The sequence below is a fragment of the Oryctolagus cuniculus genome, chromosome 10 (assembly GCF_051225735.1).
Source record: "Oryctolagus cuniculus isolate XC-2025 breed Fujian yellow rabbit chromosome 10, ASM5122573v1, whole genome shotgun sequence".
NCBI lineage: Eukaryota > Metazoa > Chordata > Mammalia > Lagomorpha > Leporidae > Oryctolagus > Oryctolagus cuniculus.
The window spans coordinates 100239524-100257853 of NC_142876.1; the positions used below are offsets into that span (position 1 = coordinate 100239524).

Consider the following 18330-nt stretch of genomic DNA (forward strand, 5'->3'; position numbering starts at 1 on the left):
CTGGCCCATCCCCCTGTCGGACGGCAGAGGCCTTATCTCCCCACCGTCCAGCTGTCCCTCTGCCGACCTGATCTCTGCCTGTCTGTCTTGCATCAGCTGCCTCTGCCCCCTCCTTATCTCCCCTCATCGCCTCTCTGTCTCTGCTTTCTCCTTCTGCACAGCCTGGTGGCTCAGCACAGTCATGGCAGTCTGGCCTGTGACCTCGCGTGGGAAAGGGGCCCAACTGCCTAAGGTCACCTGAATAGACACCCAGACCCAGTCAGGCTTGGAGACAGACGCAGGAGTGTATCACATACACGCACACATGTGCATGCATGCATGAGCCCACACTCAAGACCCCGGCCACAAACAAAGGCTCTGGCAGAAATGTGCTTCTGAGAGTCCTGCAAGCCCCCAGGCTTCATCTAGAAGTCCTAAGCAGCCCCATACCCAACTGTGTGCACTTGCACACAGGCCGATGTGTAGTGCCGTCTCTCCCCCCCACCACACACACACCCCGCCTGGTCTGTGTCTCTCACATGCACACACACATGCTATCAGATTCACATCACATATGCATGAGCACAGACCCCCAGCCCCAGGTGGAGGGACGGACGGGCAGATTTATCCCCCCGACCTGTTCCTTCTGCCCTGGTCCCTGCCCTCCATGGCCTATGCCCTCAGTGACAGAGAAGCCCCCAGAGGCTACAGTTTCTAGGAATGCCCGGGGGTAGCAGCAGCAGCAAGGAGCGTGGCTAGTTGAGCCCGTGGCAGGAGGAGGGGGCTGGCTGTGCGTGTGTGATGTGCATGTGGGTGTGCACGTGTACAAACGTGCATGGGCGTGAGAGCACCTCCATGTGGGCCTGTGGGTGGATAGCGTGCTTAGCGGCACCATCACTCCTGACGTCCTGCCTCTGGCCAGCGCCCCCACCTCACCCCCCCGCTCTGCACAGCCACTCTGAGCAAGAAGGGGGCTGCTGCTCCTGGTCCTGCAGGGGGAACCCCGAGACCCAGAGATGATGGTGACAACCAGATCCCACCAACCACACAGTGGCCTCATCCCCGACACAGGCTGTGGAGCTGACCCTGATGGTGCCTGAGGGCCCTGGTCTTCCATGCTCACTCTCAGGGGCCAAGGCCAGGGTGGGGAGGGGTGAAGACTGCAGAGCAGGCATGCAGGGGCCCTGGCGCGGGAGCGTAGGACCACTCTAGCCTCACCTCCGGCCTCTGCTTCCTTCCAGATCTACAAGGACAACAGGAACCTGTTTGAAGTGCAGGAGAATGAGCCCCAGAAGCTGGTGGAGAAGGTGGCCGGGGACATCGAGAGCCTGCTGGACAGGAAGGTGCAGGCCCTGAAGGTAGGCATGGGGGCTGGGAGCTAGGGACATACTGAGGCAGGGCCAGGTGGAGCAGCCCCGTCCTGCGTGCCATGTCTTCACCCTTGGTCAGCACATGGCTTCCTGGCCCTCTGAATTTAGGCTGTGGTGGGTAGAGCTGTGTCCACATAGGCTGCAGCAGCTGAGGCGGGAGCGAGAGGGTTTTGTCTGGAGTGGGCTGCGCGAGGGGTGGCCTGGAGTGTTGGGGGCCCTGTGAGGGCATGAAGGTGGGAGCCCTTTTTCCCCCCGGCCTGAGGGTCTGCCATTGCTGTGGGTCCCCTGCTGTTTGTGGGTGGTGCTCTAGGCGAGGACCTGGCCAGGAGAGTGAACTGTTGATGATGGGGCTGTGGTACTAAGGGGCCCCGGATGCTCTACGGGGAGGGCATGGCATGGACGGCTGGAGGCTGAAGTGTTCTGCCCATGACTTGGCATATCATTTCTCTGCACTCATCCCCGGGCCTTAGAGAGATGTGCTTGTGAGCCCCAGGGGTTCTGCAGGGTGCCCGGACCTGCTGGGCCATCCTGACAATGCAGGCAGACCCCTAGGTGGGTGCTGTGGAGACAGGCAGGAGGTGACCAGGCTGACCCCAGATCAGAGGCACCTGCAGCTGTGCAGCCTGTGTCGAAGGTAGACTGGGCCAATAAAAAAGAATGAAGTCTTGCTACACGCAGTGACGTAGATGAACTTGAAAACATTATGCAAAGTGCAGGAAGCTGGTGACAAAAGACCACATGTTGTGTGATCCCATTTCTATGAGATGTCCAGAGCAGGCAAAGCAATAGAAATGGAAAGTAGATATGCGGTTGCCTGGGGCTGGAGGGGTAGGGGTGGGGAGAGCTTTGCTAATGGGTACAAGGTTTCTTTGGGGGTGATGAAAATATTCTAAAATTAGATTGTGGCAATGGTTATACAACTCTGAATATGCTAAACACCACGGAATTGTGTGCTTTAGATGGGCGATTTTGCTGATATGTGAATTGTATCTCAATAAAGTAGCTTTTTTAAAAATGAGAAAGTCCATGCAAGCCATGTCCAGGCTGGAAGGGTCAAGTCAGGGCTGCCACCCCAGCCCAGACCCCTCAATCCCCAGGCCCCAGGAGGGTACTAGAATCCCTCTCTCCAGGCACTGGGCCCTGCTGCCCCTCAGCAGGTCACCCCTGCTGTGACCTGGTCTCAGAATGGGGAGAGGCCACATCCTAGGGTCAGAGGCCTGGAGAAAGTAGATTCCAGGGCCGGCTCTGTGGCGTGTGGGGTTAAGCCTCTGCCTGCAGCGCAGGTATCCCATGTGAGCACCGGTTAGAGTCCCAGCTGCTCCATTTCCCATCTAGCTCCCTGCTAATGTGCCTGGGGAAGCATTGGAAGATGGCTCAAGTGCTTGGGCCCCTGCACTCATGTGGGAGACCCAGAAGAAGCTCCTGGCTTCTGATTTCAGCCCAGCCCGGCCCCAGCCATTGTGACCATCTAGGGAATGAACCAGCAGATAAAAGATCAATTTCTCTCTCCCTCTCTGTAACTTTGACTTTCAAATAAATAAGAAAAAAATAAATCTTAAAAGAAAAGAAAGTGGACTCCAAGGTTGTCCTGCCCATGGCAGACCTAGAAGATCCACAGCTGGGTGCAGCGCATGCCTGCCTTGTCTTCAAGATCTCCTAGCCACAGGTACAGGGAGACTGTCGGGGAAGTGAGCTGTTGCAGGAGGCAAAGCCAACCCCTTGGCTGGGACAGCAGCCCAGTGGGGTCCAAAGGTCCCTCCCAGACAGGTCATGGGACCCTGTCTGCTAGCCCCACCTAGCCAGCACACCACACTCCACCTCCTGGCCTTTCCAGGAATTGGGCTCAACCTGACGTCCTCCCCTCCTTTCCTTCTCTGTCTCCTTCTTCCTTCATTCCAGCTTTGCTGCCCTCTGCTCCATGAACAAAGTGCGACCCACCCAGCCCTGAACTTGTGTGGGAAGAGGCATCCTTCAGACCTTTAGGACTTCCATTTGTAGCCTCCAGGCCTGGTGGCCTCAGTGGCACCTCAGATGCCTGGCCACACCCTCTTGCCATGCTCCTTGGGGATCCCAGGACTGGAAGTTCCCCACAAGCCCCTTGCCCAGCCCTAGAGGAACATTCAGCTCGAATGGCTTGGGGCAGAGGACAGCCAGAGCCTGGGGGTCCTGGCCCCGCCCCTCTCCTTGCACCCTCTGTGCTGGACCCTACCCCTCAGGGGAGGACAGATGTCTCTCCTTTCCAGCCCATGGCCTGGTGTACAATCAGTGCTAATACAGATTATTTTCGATGGAAGAAAGATGGCAAAAATACACACCTACTGGGCAGTTTCTTTCTTTTTATTTTGTTAAAGATTTATTTATTGGGGCCATGGCTTACTTGGCTAATCCTCAGCCTGCGGTGCCAGCATTCCATATGGGCACCGGGTTCTAGTCCCGGTTGCTCCTCTTCCAGTCCAGCTCTCTGCTGTGGCCCGGAAAGGCAGTGGAGGATGGCCCAGGTGCTTGGACCCTGCACCTGCATGGGAGACCAGGAGGAAGCACCTGGCTCCTGGCTTCGGATCGGCGCAGCGCCGGCCGTAGCGGCCATTTTCGGGGTGAACCAACAGAAAAGGAAGACCTTTCTCTTTGTCTCTATCTCTCACTGTCTATAACTCTACCTGTCAAATAAAAAAAAATATAAAGATTTATTTATTTTGAAGACACACACACAGACACACAGAGAGAGAAAGAGATATCTTCCATCTACTGGCTCACTCCCCAGATGCGCACAACAGCCAGGGCTAAGCCAGACCAAAGCTAGGAACCTGGAGCTCCATCCAGGTCTCCCATGTGAGTGGCAGGGACTCAAGTACTTGAGCCATCCTCTACCGCCTCCCAGGTGCATTCGCAGGAAGCTGGGTCAGAAGCACAGGACTTGAGCCGGTGCTCCAATATGGGGTGTGTGCACCGCAAGCAGAGGCTTACCGCACTGTGCCCCATGCCCACCCCACACGTCATGGTCACAGCAGCCCCAGAGGGAGGCCCTGCCACCCCACATAGAGGAGGACACCAAGACTCGGAGGTACGTGGGTTTGGCAGAGCCAGGATTTGAACCTGGGTCTCCCCGACCCTGAGCCAGGCCCTTGGTTCCCCCTGCTGAGTGTTCCTGAAGCTGGTGCTTGTGCCCCGAGGGCCCTCCCTGCTGGTAACTCCTCCTAACCAGCGCTCCTGGTTCCAGGCCTGTGAGAATGGACCACCCCTCCCCCTCCTCGGTCTTAATTGTTCGAGAGGACCTTTGGTGTTAATTATGTTTTAAGTCGAGCTCTGGTCCCTTCCTCTTTTGCCACATTTGTTTGCAGCCTGATATGAAGAGATGTGTGTTGGGGGCCTAGACCCCCGCCCCCAACTCCATTGTTCCTCTCTCCCTGGACCCCATCCAATAATCCAATTTAAATCCTTCTTTCTGGTCTGGAATTTTAATTTGGGGCTTGCAAAGAGGCAGCTGAGCAGCACAGGAGAGAAGTTCATTGTCTTATCTAGTCAGTGACAATCAGATGTTTCTAACAGATTTTTCCAAGATGTGTGGAGTGGTTCCGGGGGCCAGGAGTCAGGCAGGAGGAGGCCAGATGGGGGACCTTGGATGCAGGCACCCAGCATCCCCAAGTCAGGGAATAAGTGGGGTCCTTGCCTTCAGGGACATGGAGGGGACCAGTCTTGGAACTGTGGCTACCTGGGGAGATAGAGCCGGAGCCTGCCCTCTTAGAGTCTTGAGCCCTAGGAGGGATGTGGAGAGACGTTCTAGCTGCTTCCTCCTTGCAGCAACAGGCCTGCGGGCTCCTGTATGTCAGGCCCTCGGCTGGTGCTGGGGTGCAGTGGGGCCAATCCCCTGCCAGGCTTGAGTCTCCCTCTCTGTGAAGCACTCTCCCCAGCAAGAGCCTCCAGTTTCACAAGTCCAGGGGCTGCTGTCGTCAAGGCCACCGTGTGCATGGGATCCCTTGTACCTCTGCTGTGCGGCTCAGAGGAGAGCCCTTGGCTAAGGCGAGGGGTGGCCCAGTGGAGGCAGTGCCAGCCTCCTCCTAGGACAAGGCTGAGGGCAGTGTGGCTCAGTGGGCCTGGTTCCCAGGGAATGGGAAGCCCAGGCAGGGCAGGTTCTTGAAGGACACCAGTGTGGCTTGAAGCCTTTGTACTGCGAGAGGCCTTTTCAACTCCAACCCCAGACAAGCCAGAGGCCAGACCTGGGTTTAAGCCCTGCCCTTCCCGCCAGGCTCCTGGTCCCCCTGCTCCACCTTGGGACCTGCCTGTTATCCCAGAGGCCAGCGCCTTTGCTTGACTGCAATGGTCTTCTGACCCAGGCTGCACACTGGAAGCACCTGGGAGCTCCTGAAGCCTTGTTGTCCAGGCCCCGCCTCCAGGGGAGCTCATCAGGCTCTCCCGGGGTACCAAGCAGCAGGGCTGGGGGTATTTTTTCAGTGCTGCACAGATGCAGTCAGGGTTCAGGCTGATTCCCCTAAAATGGCAGGAAAATTCACTCCTACAGTTGCTGGCTCCTTTACGAAGGCCTGCCAATGTCGGGCCTGAGTTGAGCTGAACATCCGCTTGCTCCAAGTCCTGCCCCTCATCGCTGGGTTCTCCTGTCCCCAAGCTATACCAAGGGTGCTGGGCCTCGACGCAGGAGCTGCTTGCCCCAGTTCTCATGGCAGAGCTGGGCTTTGGGTCCAGGCAGCTGGGCTCATACCCCACAGACGGCCCTCCTGGGTGCTGCTGCGAGTGACCACGTGGCATTTGCTAATCACAGGGAGATGAGGCTGAGGCAAGAGGGCATGGGGCGCTGTGACCTTGGACAAGTCCTTGGGCAGTGGAGACAGGACATGCAGCACCCCCGCACCCCCAGGAGATGCACATGCAGAGGGCAAGGGAGGCGCAGCTCTGGCCTTGGTGCTGGGGGCTCCGGTGGGCAGCGTTCCCACCGTCCGCAGCCTCTCTGGGGAGTGAGCATCATTTAAAGGGCAAAATTAAAAACCCTTCTGCTCACAGCGCCCTGCTTTTGCCGCTAATGGCCACTTAACCCAATTAAACTGACGCATTGTTGGCAGCTTGGCCGGCTCTGTTCAGGAACTGGGCTCCGGACTGGGCATTCAGAGGAGCGGGAGCTGGGAGCCTGGCGGCCGATGTCAGGGAGAGAACGTTCCGCCGCTGCCGCTGACAGCCTGCTTTCTAAATCTTGGTCTGACCGAGCTGGGCCATTCTGCTCTGTGCACCATGGGGTATGGAGCGGCATCCTGGCCTCTGCCCACCAGATGCCAGTAGCGCACCATGCTTCCAGCTGTGATAGGCAAAAATGGCTCCAGGAATTGCCCCATGTTCCCTGGGGCTAGGCTGCCCAATTGAGAGCCACTGTCCTGGTGATCCAGCCAGGGGCAGCCACTGGGAATAGAAGGACACTGGGGGCCTCAGAGAACTGCAGACGGAGTGGAGCAGCATCAGCAGGGGGAAGAGTCCAGAGGGATAACAGGGAAGGCTGCCTGGTGGAGGCAGCAAGGACTCAGAGAAGAAACTTTGGCATTGAGGCGACCGCAGGCCAGTTCAGCTGATATATTCATTGATGGGGGTTAGACAAGCAGCTGGCCGGCGGGGTTGGGGGTGGACCGGGTCACAGGTGTCTCCTGTTGCCTGGCCTGGAGGATGAGCCTCGGAAACGTTTGTGCAACAAGACACCAGTGCTGTGGGCCTGGGTGCTGGTGGGAGCCTCTCAGAGGCACAGTAGCAGCGAGTGGGGGGGTGGGGGTAGACAGGGGAGCTGCAGCACGGGCTGCCTCCGCCCACCCTCCCTGAGCAATTAAAAGGTGTTTATGTGGGGCTGACAGTGGCCTCTGCCGCCCTTCCATTACCAGCATTAAGAGATCTTGACCCTTCTGCTTTCCCGCTCTTGAGAGGACCCACAGACACACGCAGCCAATTAGGCGTGCGCGTGGGCGCCCAGGGTCCCTACAGCCTTTTCTCCCTGATTGCGGCGTTTCCCGGTGATTGTTCTTTGTGCCCAAATGGTGCTGCTGCTTCCTAGCCAGGCGCCGGCCACAGGAGCTGACTGGGGGTCCCTGGGGATGGGGGAAGCCTTGAGTCACAGAGTGGACATTGGTCAACCGCTTCTGCCTGGGAGTCCCGATGAGAGAGAGGGCGGGCCCGCCAGGAAATGAGGGAGGGGACTTGGGTGTGAAGAAGGACTCAGGAATTGGGGGCCAGAGAGAGCTCCTTGAAGGAGGTGGCCGGAATGTGTGCAGAAGGGACAGTCCGCTGCTGCCCACTCACCACACACCCGTAGGTTCTTAGGGTTAGTGTGAGCCCTGGGCAGCTACACTGCTCCCCACAGCACACGACTCACAGATTTGGGGCTGGACTTCTCTGATCCCTCTCCTGGGACCTCCTCCAAGGTGCAGGGTCTCAGGAGAAGTCAGAAGAGCTGTGGCCCTTCCTCAGCTGCCAGCCACAGAAGGGTCTGGGGGCCAGGGTATGACCTCCCCCAACACACACAGAGACCATCACTGCGTTCTCCCCAGAGGCTGAACAAAGGCTTGTGTGGAGCCAGGAACCTCCACGTCCTCCCTGCCCAACTGGGGACACGCTGGCTGAGGACCCCCAAGGCCCCAGACTTGCTTCCAAGAGCCCCTTCCAGCTGATGGCCTGCTGCTGCCACCAGGTGCACCCCCTCGGAACACCACGCATGCTCCCTGTCGTCCACTTGTTCCCTTGGTCACTCAGCAAACGTCCGTTGCCTAGGCCTGGCTTGAGTCTGGGTGTGGTGCCAACCTCTGCTTGCTGAGGGCCGAGGAGACAGGGGCCCAGAGACTGGATGCCAGCCCCAGCCACTGTCTGGCTGAAGCGGGGTCACAATCCCCTTGCTTCTGACTCCTGAGCCCATGTGCCTGCCCCTCCCAGAGCTCCCAGGGTCTGTCTGGGAGGAGGCAGAGCGGTGCCACTGCCGCAGAGGGGAAGGCCAGGAGCAGGAGGGCACTGCAGGCAGAGAGCAGAGCAAGGCAGGGACTAGGGGCAGGACCTCGACAGGGGACACTGGGGAGCAGCTGAAGAGGGAGGCCGGGCTGGGCTGGAGAGGGCTGCAAATCAGGCCTGGAGCTGCGCCCTACACCCCTCCTGCCGCAGCAGAGGGAATCTAGGGCGGGTGGGGGGTGGGGTGGGGAGGGGCAGCCAGACAGAGAAAAGGAACTGTGGGCCCAAGGGAGACCCTGCCCCCCCACCACCGAGAAGGCCTGCACTGAGGGAGGACCCCTCCTGCTTGTGCCCACCCTGGGGGTCCTGACTGGCAAAGGGGGCAGATGTCAGGAGGCAGAGGGGAAGGCCTGCAGGGACGACCAGCCTAATTTAGGATCAGAGAAGTGAGAAATTTAATTGAGTTTTAATAGCATCTGGCCCTTTGTTCTGAAATCCTCGTGTTCAAGGGCTGGCGGAGAGTGGGGGGGCGTGTCAGCCAGGCTGATCCCTGCCCTCCAGGGCCCCAGACTTCAAGAAGACAGACAGCGGGCTATGGGGTCCAAGTGTGCAAGGCAGTTCACACAGTACGAGCAAGCCTGAGGGGACAGCCTGGAGGAGGCAGGTAGAGCTTCCCAGAGCTCCTAGCTCCAGCGCTGGCCTCGCAGTGACAGCAGTGAGCGAGCCTGACTAGGCTCAGGCCAGTAGGGGAGCCGGTGAGCGCAGCCTGCATGTCAGGACAGGGACGTGGCGGGGACGCAGGTGAGTTCTGCAGCGGTGGCCGCACATCAGAAGCACACACTCTGGGAATGGCGGTCACTTCTCTCACTCATACTCTGCGCCTTAGAATACGGATCAAGCAGTGCCTCCCCTGTGCATTGGGCAAAAGGAACCAGGCTCAGGGGTGCTGGTGCAGAGGGCGTGGTGCCTGGGACCTAGCGCCAGCCTGGTGCCAGGTGCAGGGATGGTGAGGAGCCCCTCCGGCCTCTTGTGGACCCCTCAGTCATCTTCCCCATGCCCACATCTGAGGTCTAGGCCAGCCCAGGTACCGTGGTGGCCCCAGGCAGGGGCCCCTGAGGTTGTCCTGGAAGAGGTCAGTGGACTGTGGCTCACTGTGTCCCAGGCCACCCGGTGCCTCAGTGCTCACTTCAGCCTCTGTTTGCTGAGCACTGAGCTCGTCATGAGTGCAGGCCCCAGACCAGGCTCGCAGGGACAGACTTGTGAGGACCCTCCCTAGAGGAGTGCAGTGTGCTCCAGGTGATACGCAGGCCAGGGGACCTGGGGGCAGGACGGTTTAGCAAGGGAGAGGGAGTACAAAGACCGGGGCAGTGGGAGTGCCTGTGGGCTGAGCGTCTGGGCACAGACGTGCAGTGCTGGACAGCCCTGCAGAGCACCATGTGCAAGTGCACCTTGAGGTGGCCCGGGAAGGAGAGGTGTGCATGGGACTCCTTGGGGTCTAGCTGAGCCCTCTCCCGGTGATCACGTACTGGACCATCCTCACCTGACACCACCCACAGTAAGAATCTGGCCATGCGTGCTTCTCAGACAGGTGTAATGTGGCACATGGTGCATGTGACCGGGCCCAGGGCACAGAAGGTAGCTGAGAATCAGGGACTTGACCTTCCCCTTGCTGCAGCCACTGAGCCCTTGGCAGATCTGATGCTCTCTGGAACCCAGTTTCCCTAGCTGCACAGTTGGAACAAGCGTGGCCTCACAGACCTGTCACCAGTTTATGCGTGGGTCTTGGTGACACCAATTCAGGAGGGGACATTCCTAGGGACACATCATGGACCCGTGGACAGTGGCAGCACATGGACCAGCCCTGAACTAGAGACCCCTCCTCTCTGAGAGCCTGATCGGGGCTCTGTCCCCCAGCTCGCACCTCTGTGGTCCAGGCTGTTCTCAGCGTCCGTCCTCCTGGCACAGGCCTATGGCCTTGTTTGTAAGGCTGCCCACGCCTGGCAGCCCCTTGCTGCAGCCGCCCTGTGTTTGCCCACTGTGTGCTGGGTGAATGCGAGTCACGGCATGCTTGCTGTGTCAACACCAGCTGGAGCCTGGTTATGGAGATAACCAGGGGCGTGAGGCCCCATCCTCCAGCCACCCAGGAGGAGCCTGGGGTCCAGCCCCTCCCCGGACAAGGTAGAGGTCAGTGGGCAAGTGGACAGCCCACAGGACTGCCAGGTGTGGACTGTGCAGATGTCTGGGACCAGCGAGGGCAGCCCTGGGCAGGGGCCAAGACCTAGAAAGGGCCAAAAGGGAGGGTGGCCTCCAGGGGGTCCTCCTGGCAGAGGTGGCCTTCAAGTCTTTGAAAGCCGAGTGCACGACCCCGTCGACCTCCCCAGGCCCAGCCTTCTCCCCTGCTGTGTTCCTAGTTGTCAGTCCTGCAGCACCTGAGAAGGCCTGAGCTGGAAGGCAGATGGACAGATGCATCTTCAGGAAGGCGGTAAGGGGCAGGGCAGGACATGAGGAGGCCACGAGCCAGGCGGGCATCCACGTGTGAGCTGTGTAGGCTGGGGCCAGCAGGAGGGCGGGGAGCCTAGGCCCTGGGGAGCACAGAGACGGGCAGCTTTTGGTGGCGGCTGGCACCGAGGAGGGCCCTGCTAGAGACAGATGAGAGAGCAGAGGACCAGAGACGGGGAGACAGCTGCCATGAGCCTGGGGAAAGCTCTGCCCCTGTAGCCACAGCTCTCAGCCACATGAGTCAGTTGGCCACGTGGCATCTTGCTTATTGCTACTTCTTTTTGTTTGTTTGTTTTAAAGATTTATTTATTTACTTGCAAGGCAGAGTGACAGAAGAAGGGACAGAGATATCTTCCATCAGATGCATGCAACAGGCAGGGTTAGGCCAGGCCAAAGCCAGGAGCCAGGCACTCCATCCAGGTCTCCCACGTGGATGTCAGGGAACCAAGTACTCAGACCATCATCTGCTGCCTCCCAAGTGCATTAGCAAGTAGTTGGATCAGAAGAGGAGCCTGTATTTCAACCAAGGTCTCTGATACGGGATGCATGCATCACAAGCAGACTTAACTCACTGCCCGCATGCCCACCCCTATACTGTTTACTCCATTTTTTATAAGAACATTAAAATTTTTGTTTTTAATTTTAAAGATTTATTTACTCTATGGCCGGCGCTGCGGCTCACTAGGCTAATCCTCCGCCTGCGGCACCAGCACCATCCCGGTTAGGGTGCCGGATTCTGTCTCAGTTGCTCCTCTTGCAGTCCAGCTCTCTGCTGTGGCCCGGGAAGGCAGTGGAGGATGGCCCAAATGCTTGGGCCCTGCACCCGGCTCCTGGCTTCAGATCGGCGCAGCACGCCAGCCGTAGCAGCCATTTGAGGGGTGAACCAACGGAAAAGAAAGACCTTTCTCTCTGTCTCTCTCTCTCACTGTCTGACTGCCTGTCAAAAAAAAAAAAAATTATTTACTCATTTCTTTGAAAGGCAGAGTTACAGAGAAGGAGGGACAGGCAGAGAGAGATTCTATTCCCTGGTTCATTTCCCAAGTGGCTATAGCAGCCAGGGCTGGGCCAGTTTGAAGCCAGGAGTCTGGAGCTTTTCCCGGGTCTCTCATGTGGGTGTAGGAACCCAATCCTTTGGGTCACCTTCCACTGTTTTCCCAGGCTATTAGCAGGAAGCTGCACTGGAAGTAGAGCAGCCAGGACTTGAACCCAGCTCCCATATGGGATGCCGGCATCTCAGGTGGCAGCCTTACCTGCTGAGCCACAATACCGGCCCCTCCTGTTTACTTCTGAAATAAGACCACCAATCCATTTCATAAGTATGCTTTTCCAAAGTGAGCCTTGGGGCCAGTGCTGTGCCATAACAGGTAAAGTCTCGGCTTGAGACCTGGCTGCTTCCCTTCTGATCCAGCTCTCTGCTATGGCCTGGGAAAGCAGTAGAAGATAGACCAAGTCCTTGGGTCCCTGCACCCACATGGGAGACCTGGAAGAAACTCCTGGCTCCTGACTTCAGATCGGCTCGGCTCCAGCCATTGGGGCCATCTGGAGAGTGAACCAGCAGATGGAAGACCTCTCTCTCTCTCTGCCGCTGCCTCCCTGTAACTTTGCCTTTTAAATAAATAAATAAATAAATCTTTAAAAAGAAATGACAAAATGAGCCATTGAGGCTCAGGGCACAGATGCCTCCAGGGCATGGACCAGGCAACTGGATCAAGAGCAGAAGGGCCAGGTGAGGCTGCAGCGGGGGCGTGGACTCTCCAGCTGTTTGGCACTTAGTGGATCTCCTTATCTGTAACCTGGGCAACACGTGTCCACCTGGCAGGATGGTGGAGCAACCCTATGCCCTGAAGCTTGGCCATCCTGCAGATGGGCAGGCACCACGGGTGCTGCTGTCACAAATGAGGGACTCGGGATTTTCTGAGCTTGTATTTTGGACCCAAGTCTCCAGGAGGACACTTGGCAAGGAAGAGCCTATCATTGGGCCCCATTTTGAGATGTCTTGGAAAAGGGTCCTGGCTACCTGGAGTGTGGAGACAAACGTTCTGAAGAGGGGTGAGTGTGAGGGAATGGAGCAGAGCTAGACCCTCCAAGTCTCCAACTGGGCTGGGCGGCTGGAGTCCAACCCATGAGAAATGGGGCAGTTGGGACGAAGGCCACCAAGGTGGTTGGGAGAGTGGTCAGCCGAGGCAGCAAGGTGGAGTAGCTGCAGCTGGGTAAGGGAGGGGACCTTGGACAGCTGCCAACGTGGAGAGGAGAGAGATGAAGGTGGCTCTAGGGGCAGGGGAACCTGGTTGCATGGTGAAGGGGCTGGACCCCCAGGAGCCATGGGAGCGTTCGAAAAGCGGTCCTATTTCCACCTGCTCCTGCCTGCCTGCCTGCCCCTAAGTAAGCAGTGTGAAGTCAGTCACAGGGGCTGGAGGGTGTGGCCTTGCTCCTGTACTCCCATCCCAGGGTTCTGCTGCAGGTTTGGCCTCTAGTACACACCCCTGCCAGGAGATGCAGGGGCGAAGCCTTCCTCAGCTTGTATCTTGGAACTTTGTTTGCTCCAGGCGCTGGGGAGCTTCAGGTCCTGCTGGGGGCTGACTTTTAGACTGATGGACTTTGGGGGCCCAGATCCTCTTCCTGTGCACTTGCACTGCTTAGTGCTGGAGAGCTGAGGAGCAGGGCACCACGGGATGAGAGGAACCCCCTGGGCTGGTGGCAGTCGGGAGGACTCTGTCCCCAGGGCCAGCAGATAAGCACAGCCTGCATATACGCACACACACCCTCCACACACACACCCTCCATATACACATGCACACACACATTCCACACACATACCCTACACACACATACCCTCTACACACACACGCACACCCTCCACACACATGCACACCCTCTATATATACATGAACACACACATTCCACACACATACCCTACACACACATACCCTCTACACACACATGCACACCCTACACACACACACCCCACACACATGCACGCCTTTCACACACACACACATACCCTCTACACACACATGCACACACTACACACACCCCACACACATGCACTCCCTCCATATACACACACACATACCCTACACACACATACCCTCTACACACACAAGCACACCCTCCACACACACAACCCCTCTCTACACATACATCCTACACACACACACATGCACACCCTCCACACACACACTGTACACACACGTACATGTACACCCCATACACACACATGCACTCCCTCCATATACACACGCACACCCTCCATACACACAACCCCTCTCTACACATACACCCTCCACACACACACGCACACCTTCCACACACATGCACACCCTCCATATGCACATGCACACACACACCCCACACACATGCACGCCTTTCACACACACACACATACCCTCTACACACACATGCACACCCTACACACACACAACCCAACCCACACACATGCACACCTTTCACACACACACACACCCTACACACACATACCCTCTACACATACACGCACACCCTCCACACACACAACCCCTCTCTACACATACATCCTACACACACACATGCACACCCTCCACATACACACACACTGTACACACACGTACATGTATACCCCATACACACACATGCACTCCCTCCATATACACATGCACACCCTCACATACACACACTGTCCATACACATGTATACACACTACACACACACACACACACCCTTCATACATACCCTCTGCCTACACACACCCTTTAATACACATGCAAATGAATACAGACATGCACATGCACACATGCAGCCCTCCATACACATACCCCTGCACACACATGCACACACACTCCCTGCATACATGCACACACGCAACCCTTGAAACACTCATCCTCAGTACACACGCACGTGCACACATGCACCCTTGACACACCCTGCACATGCACACACATGCACATACCCTCCATGCATGTGCGTACATACAGGTACACAGGCACACCCTAAACACACTCCACATATATGCACACACATGCCCTCCATACACACATACCCTCCACGCACATACACATACATCCTACCCCCTTCATACATGCACCAGCTGCAGAGCCTGCGTGTAGGTGGAAGTCAGTGGACTGGGCCTCAAGGTATCAGCGCCCTCCCAGTGCCAGGAGGAAAGGATCCCAAGGGGCTGACCAAGCCCTGCCCCAGGAACACCCCTGTACCCTGCTGACACCCAGGGACTGCTCAAGCCCAGCTATGCTAGCCCTGGACTACTGAGGTACTTAAGTGGCATTGCCTATGCATAGCCTGGCATGTGATGGGCATGTGCGTGGCAGGCAGGCTGGGTAAGGGGGTAGGACAGCAGGATGGCCTGTGGCACACATGGCCATGCAGGGATGGGCGGCACCTGTTGCCAGGTGTGCAGCAAGCACTTGGCTGACAGGAGCCCCAGTGGTCCTCAGTATTTCCTGCCTGCCCGCCCCCACCTGCTGGACAACTTCCGGCAGCCCCCACAGTTCCAGCTGCGAGGCAAGGGTTGCTTAGAGTAGTGGACGGTGGACAAGACATGTGTGCAGACCCCCGTGAGTCACATGTGGCCCAGGCCTTGGTCTTGACCAAGCGTGACAGCTCCCGCCAGAGGGCACCAGGCCTCACCTTCCTCCCTGGGAGCAGGAACATCTGCCCTCCCCACAAGAGCTGGGGCCAGGCAGAGTGAGCAGGGCAGCAGCTGGCTTTTTTGTGTTTTGCTTTTTTTAGACAAAGAGAGCTCCCATCTGCTGGTTCTCCCTCCAAATGCTGGGGCTGAGCCAGGCTGAAGCTGGGAGCTGGGAATTCAACCCAAGTCTCCCATGTGGGTGGCAGGGACCCTATTATTTGAATCATCACCACCACCTCCCAGGATGTGCACTAGCAGGAAGCTGGACACAGGAGCTGGAGCCAGGCCTTGACCCCAAGGACTCCAATTTGGAATGCAGGTACCTTAACCAGTGTCTGAACTAATCACTTCAATGCCTGCCCCAGAGTAGCAGGTTCAGCTGTTTTAGTCAGAATTTGCTGTCACCCTGGCCTGGCCATGGATGCTGAGCTTCTGTCTGCCCCCCGAGTGGAAAGCCAGGGCTGCCGGGGCCTGTGTGCAGGAACCCTGTGTAGCTCAGAGCCTGCCATGCTGGGGCCCGTGCTGGGAGCTGAGAGCTCGGCCTACTTTCCCATTCCCCGCCAGGCCCCGCCTCTCGCCGTTTCTCCTGCGGAGACTCCCTGGGGAAGTGAAGTCTCTTACACTTTTAATTAAAAACATTGCTTCTCCCTGCAAGGTGTGCTCCCTGTGATTTTCCTCTTGGAAGGAGAGATGGGAGGGGAAAGGGGACGGCAGGTGAGGAGCAGGGGTCGGGCCTCCCTGAGTCTTCACAGGGCATCCAAGGAATCGAGGAATCATGGCCGAGCCAGGCCCGGGTAGGCTGCCAGTCACCCTCTGTCCTGCGCCCCGCTCGGTGGCTTCCGCGTCCTGCGTCGCTCCAGGCTGCCTGCAGGCACAGGTTGGCAAAGCGCCTGCAGGGCTTCTCATTGGGCGAGATGCAGCTCTGCCAACAGAGGCTCCTGCCCACCCCTCAGTCACACATAAGAGCACGCATGTCCACCCAGCATCGTGCCTGACGTGCACACGGGGCGTGTCCCAGCCATGCAACAGCTCCCTGTGTGCACACACACCCTCTGCTTGTTTCCCGCCTAGGCAGGCCTGCTGCCGCTGCTGAGAACCCTGAAGGGGCCTTGGAGTTCTTTTTTGCTGCCATCAGCAGCTGCTCAAGGTGCCCTGGGGCTGGGCAATTTGTGAGGACGCAGCCTAACCTCTCGGCACGTGTTCTCTGGCCCCCCTTGGCAAGCCTTCCGGGCATGGGGCAGGCTCCTGTCTCCTCAGGGTCCCCCACAAGTGGACGGAGCAGTGTAGAGGGGAGATCCCAGGTAGGGATCCTCCTGTCTCCTCCTCAATCCTGCCAGGGCCCCAGGTTTCCCGAGTGAAAGTGGGGAAGGGGTGTTGCCACCTCCTCCTGGCCTCCCTGCTGCCTCTGTCCCCTGCCACTCCCCTGACATCCATTACACAGCCACATGTTACCGGTCCTGTGTGGACCCGACGCCTCGTGCTGGGGGTCCGGGGGCAGCTCAGCAGGGACATGGGCGTGAATCCGGGTGAGCTTCCCCAGGGCTGGGCACTCAGCTTGCAGAGGAACAGGGGAGGGGCAGGACTAGAGGCACCTGGCAACAGGTGCTGCCCATCCCTGCATGGCCACGTGTGCCTCCTGGAGGGCAGTCCTCCCCTCCAGGAGGAGGTGGTGACTCAAGCCCTGTGTCCTGGGCAGGGAGGATTAGTGGAGTGGGCCTCTGCGCTGAAGTCCTTTGAATGTGGAGTTAAGGAGATGGCGCATGGTGGACACGTGTGCAGCAGGCATGAGGAAGAACTTCCAACTCTGAAGTGGGGACCTGAGGACAGAGTGGCATCTCCCTCCTGTATCGGGCCGGGGGGTGGGGGGAGGGCTGGGGAGATGGGGGAGCCAGCCCCGCTCCAGCCCCATAATTAGAGATGCAGTTCTGGTTCCCTGAGGTCAAAGACCTGTGCCCCCTGCATCCCTGGGGCCCCGGCCTTGTAAGCCAGGAACTGACCCTGTGCCCCTCAGTGCCAAGTTGGGAATTCTCCCTGTGCAGAATCAGGCACCCAGCTGGCAGCCTTGAAGCCCATGGCCCCACCAGGGCTGTGGTTCCAGACCTGGCCAAGCCTCAACTATTGCAGACATTTGAGGAATGAATTGGTAGATAGGAGTTTACTCTCTCTCACTCTCAAATAAAATTTTAAAATTTTTAGAAGATTTATTTATTTATTTGAGAGGCAGAGTTACAGAGTTAGGGAAGGAGGGAGAGAGAGCTTCCATCCACTGGTTCACTCACACAAATGGCTGCAACAACAGCCGGAGCTGGGCCAATACCAATCCAGGAGTCAGGAGCTGCTTCTGGGTCTCCCATGTGCATTCAGGGGCCCAAGGACTTGGGCCATCTTCCACTGCTTTCTCAGGCCATTAGAAGGGAGCTGGATCAGAAGTAGAGCAGCTGGGACTTGAACCAGCACCCATGTGGAATGCCAGCACCATAGGCAGAGGCTTAACCTACTACACCACAGTGCCACCCCAAATTTTTAAGTTAAAAATAACCAACTAGGGCTGGCATTGTGACATAGCAGGTTAAGCTGCTGCCTGCAATGCCAGCATCCCATTTCATCATAGCATCCCATAGCTGGCTGCTATGGCTCTGATCTAGTTCCTTGCTAATGTACCTGGGAAAGCAGCAGATGATGGCCCGAGTACATGGGTCCCTGCCACCCACGTGGGAGTTCCTGGTTCCTGGCTTCAGCCCTGGCCCAGCCCTGGCTGCTACAGGCATTTGGGAGTGAACCAGCAGATAGAAAATCAATCTCGGCTGGCACCGCGGCTCACTAGGCTAATCCTCCGCCTAGCGGCGCCGGCACACCGGGTTCTAGTCCCGGTCGGGGCGCCGGATTCTGTCCCGGTTGCCCCTCTTCCAGGCCAGCCCTCTGCTGTGGCCAGGGAGTGCA

General features: G+C 57.9%; 1 protein-coding gene across 11 annotated transcripts in view; it reads left to right on the forward strand.

The window, feature by feature from the left end:
* CACNA2D2 (calcium voltage-gated channel auxiliary subunit alpha2delta 2) overlaps positions 1–18330 on the forward strand; it is a 135937-nt gene that overhangs the window by 64471 nt on the left and 53136 nt on the right. For all 11 annotated transcript variants that reach the window (XM_070050768.2, XM_070050770.2, XM_070050771.2 and 8 more), the window contains exon 3: positions 1221–1337. In XM_070050768.2, the coding sequence (XP_069906869.2) occupies positions 1221–1337 (117 nt within the window). The remainder of the gene's footprint in view (positions 1–1220; positions 1338–18330) is intronic.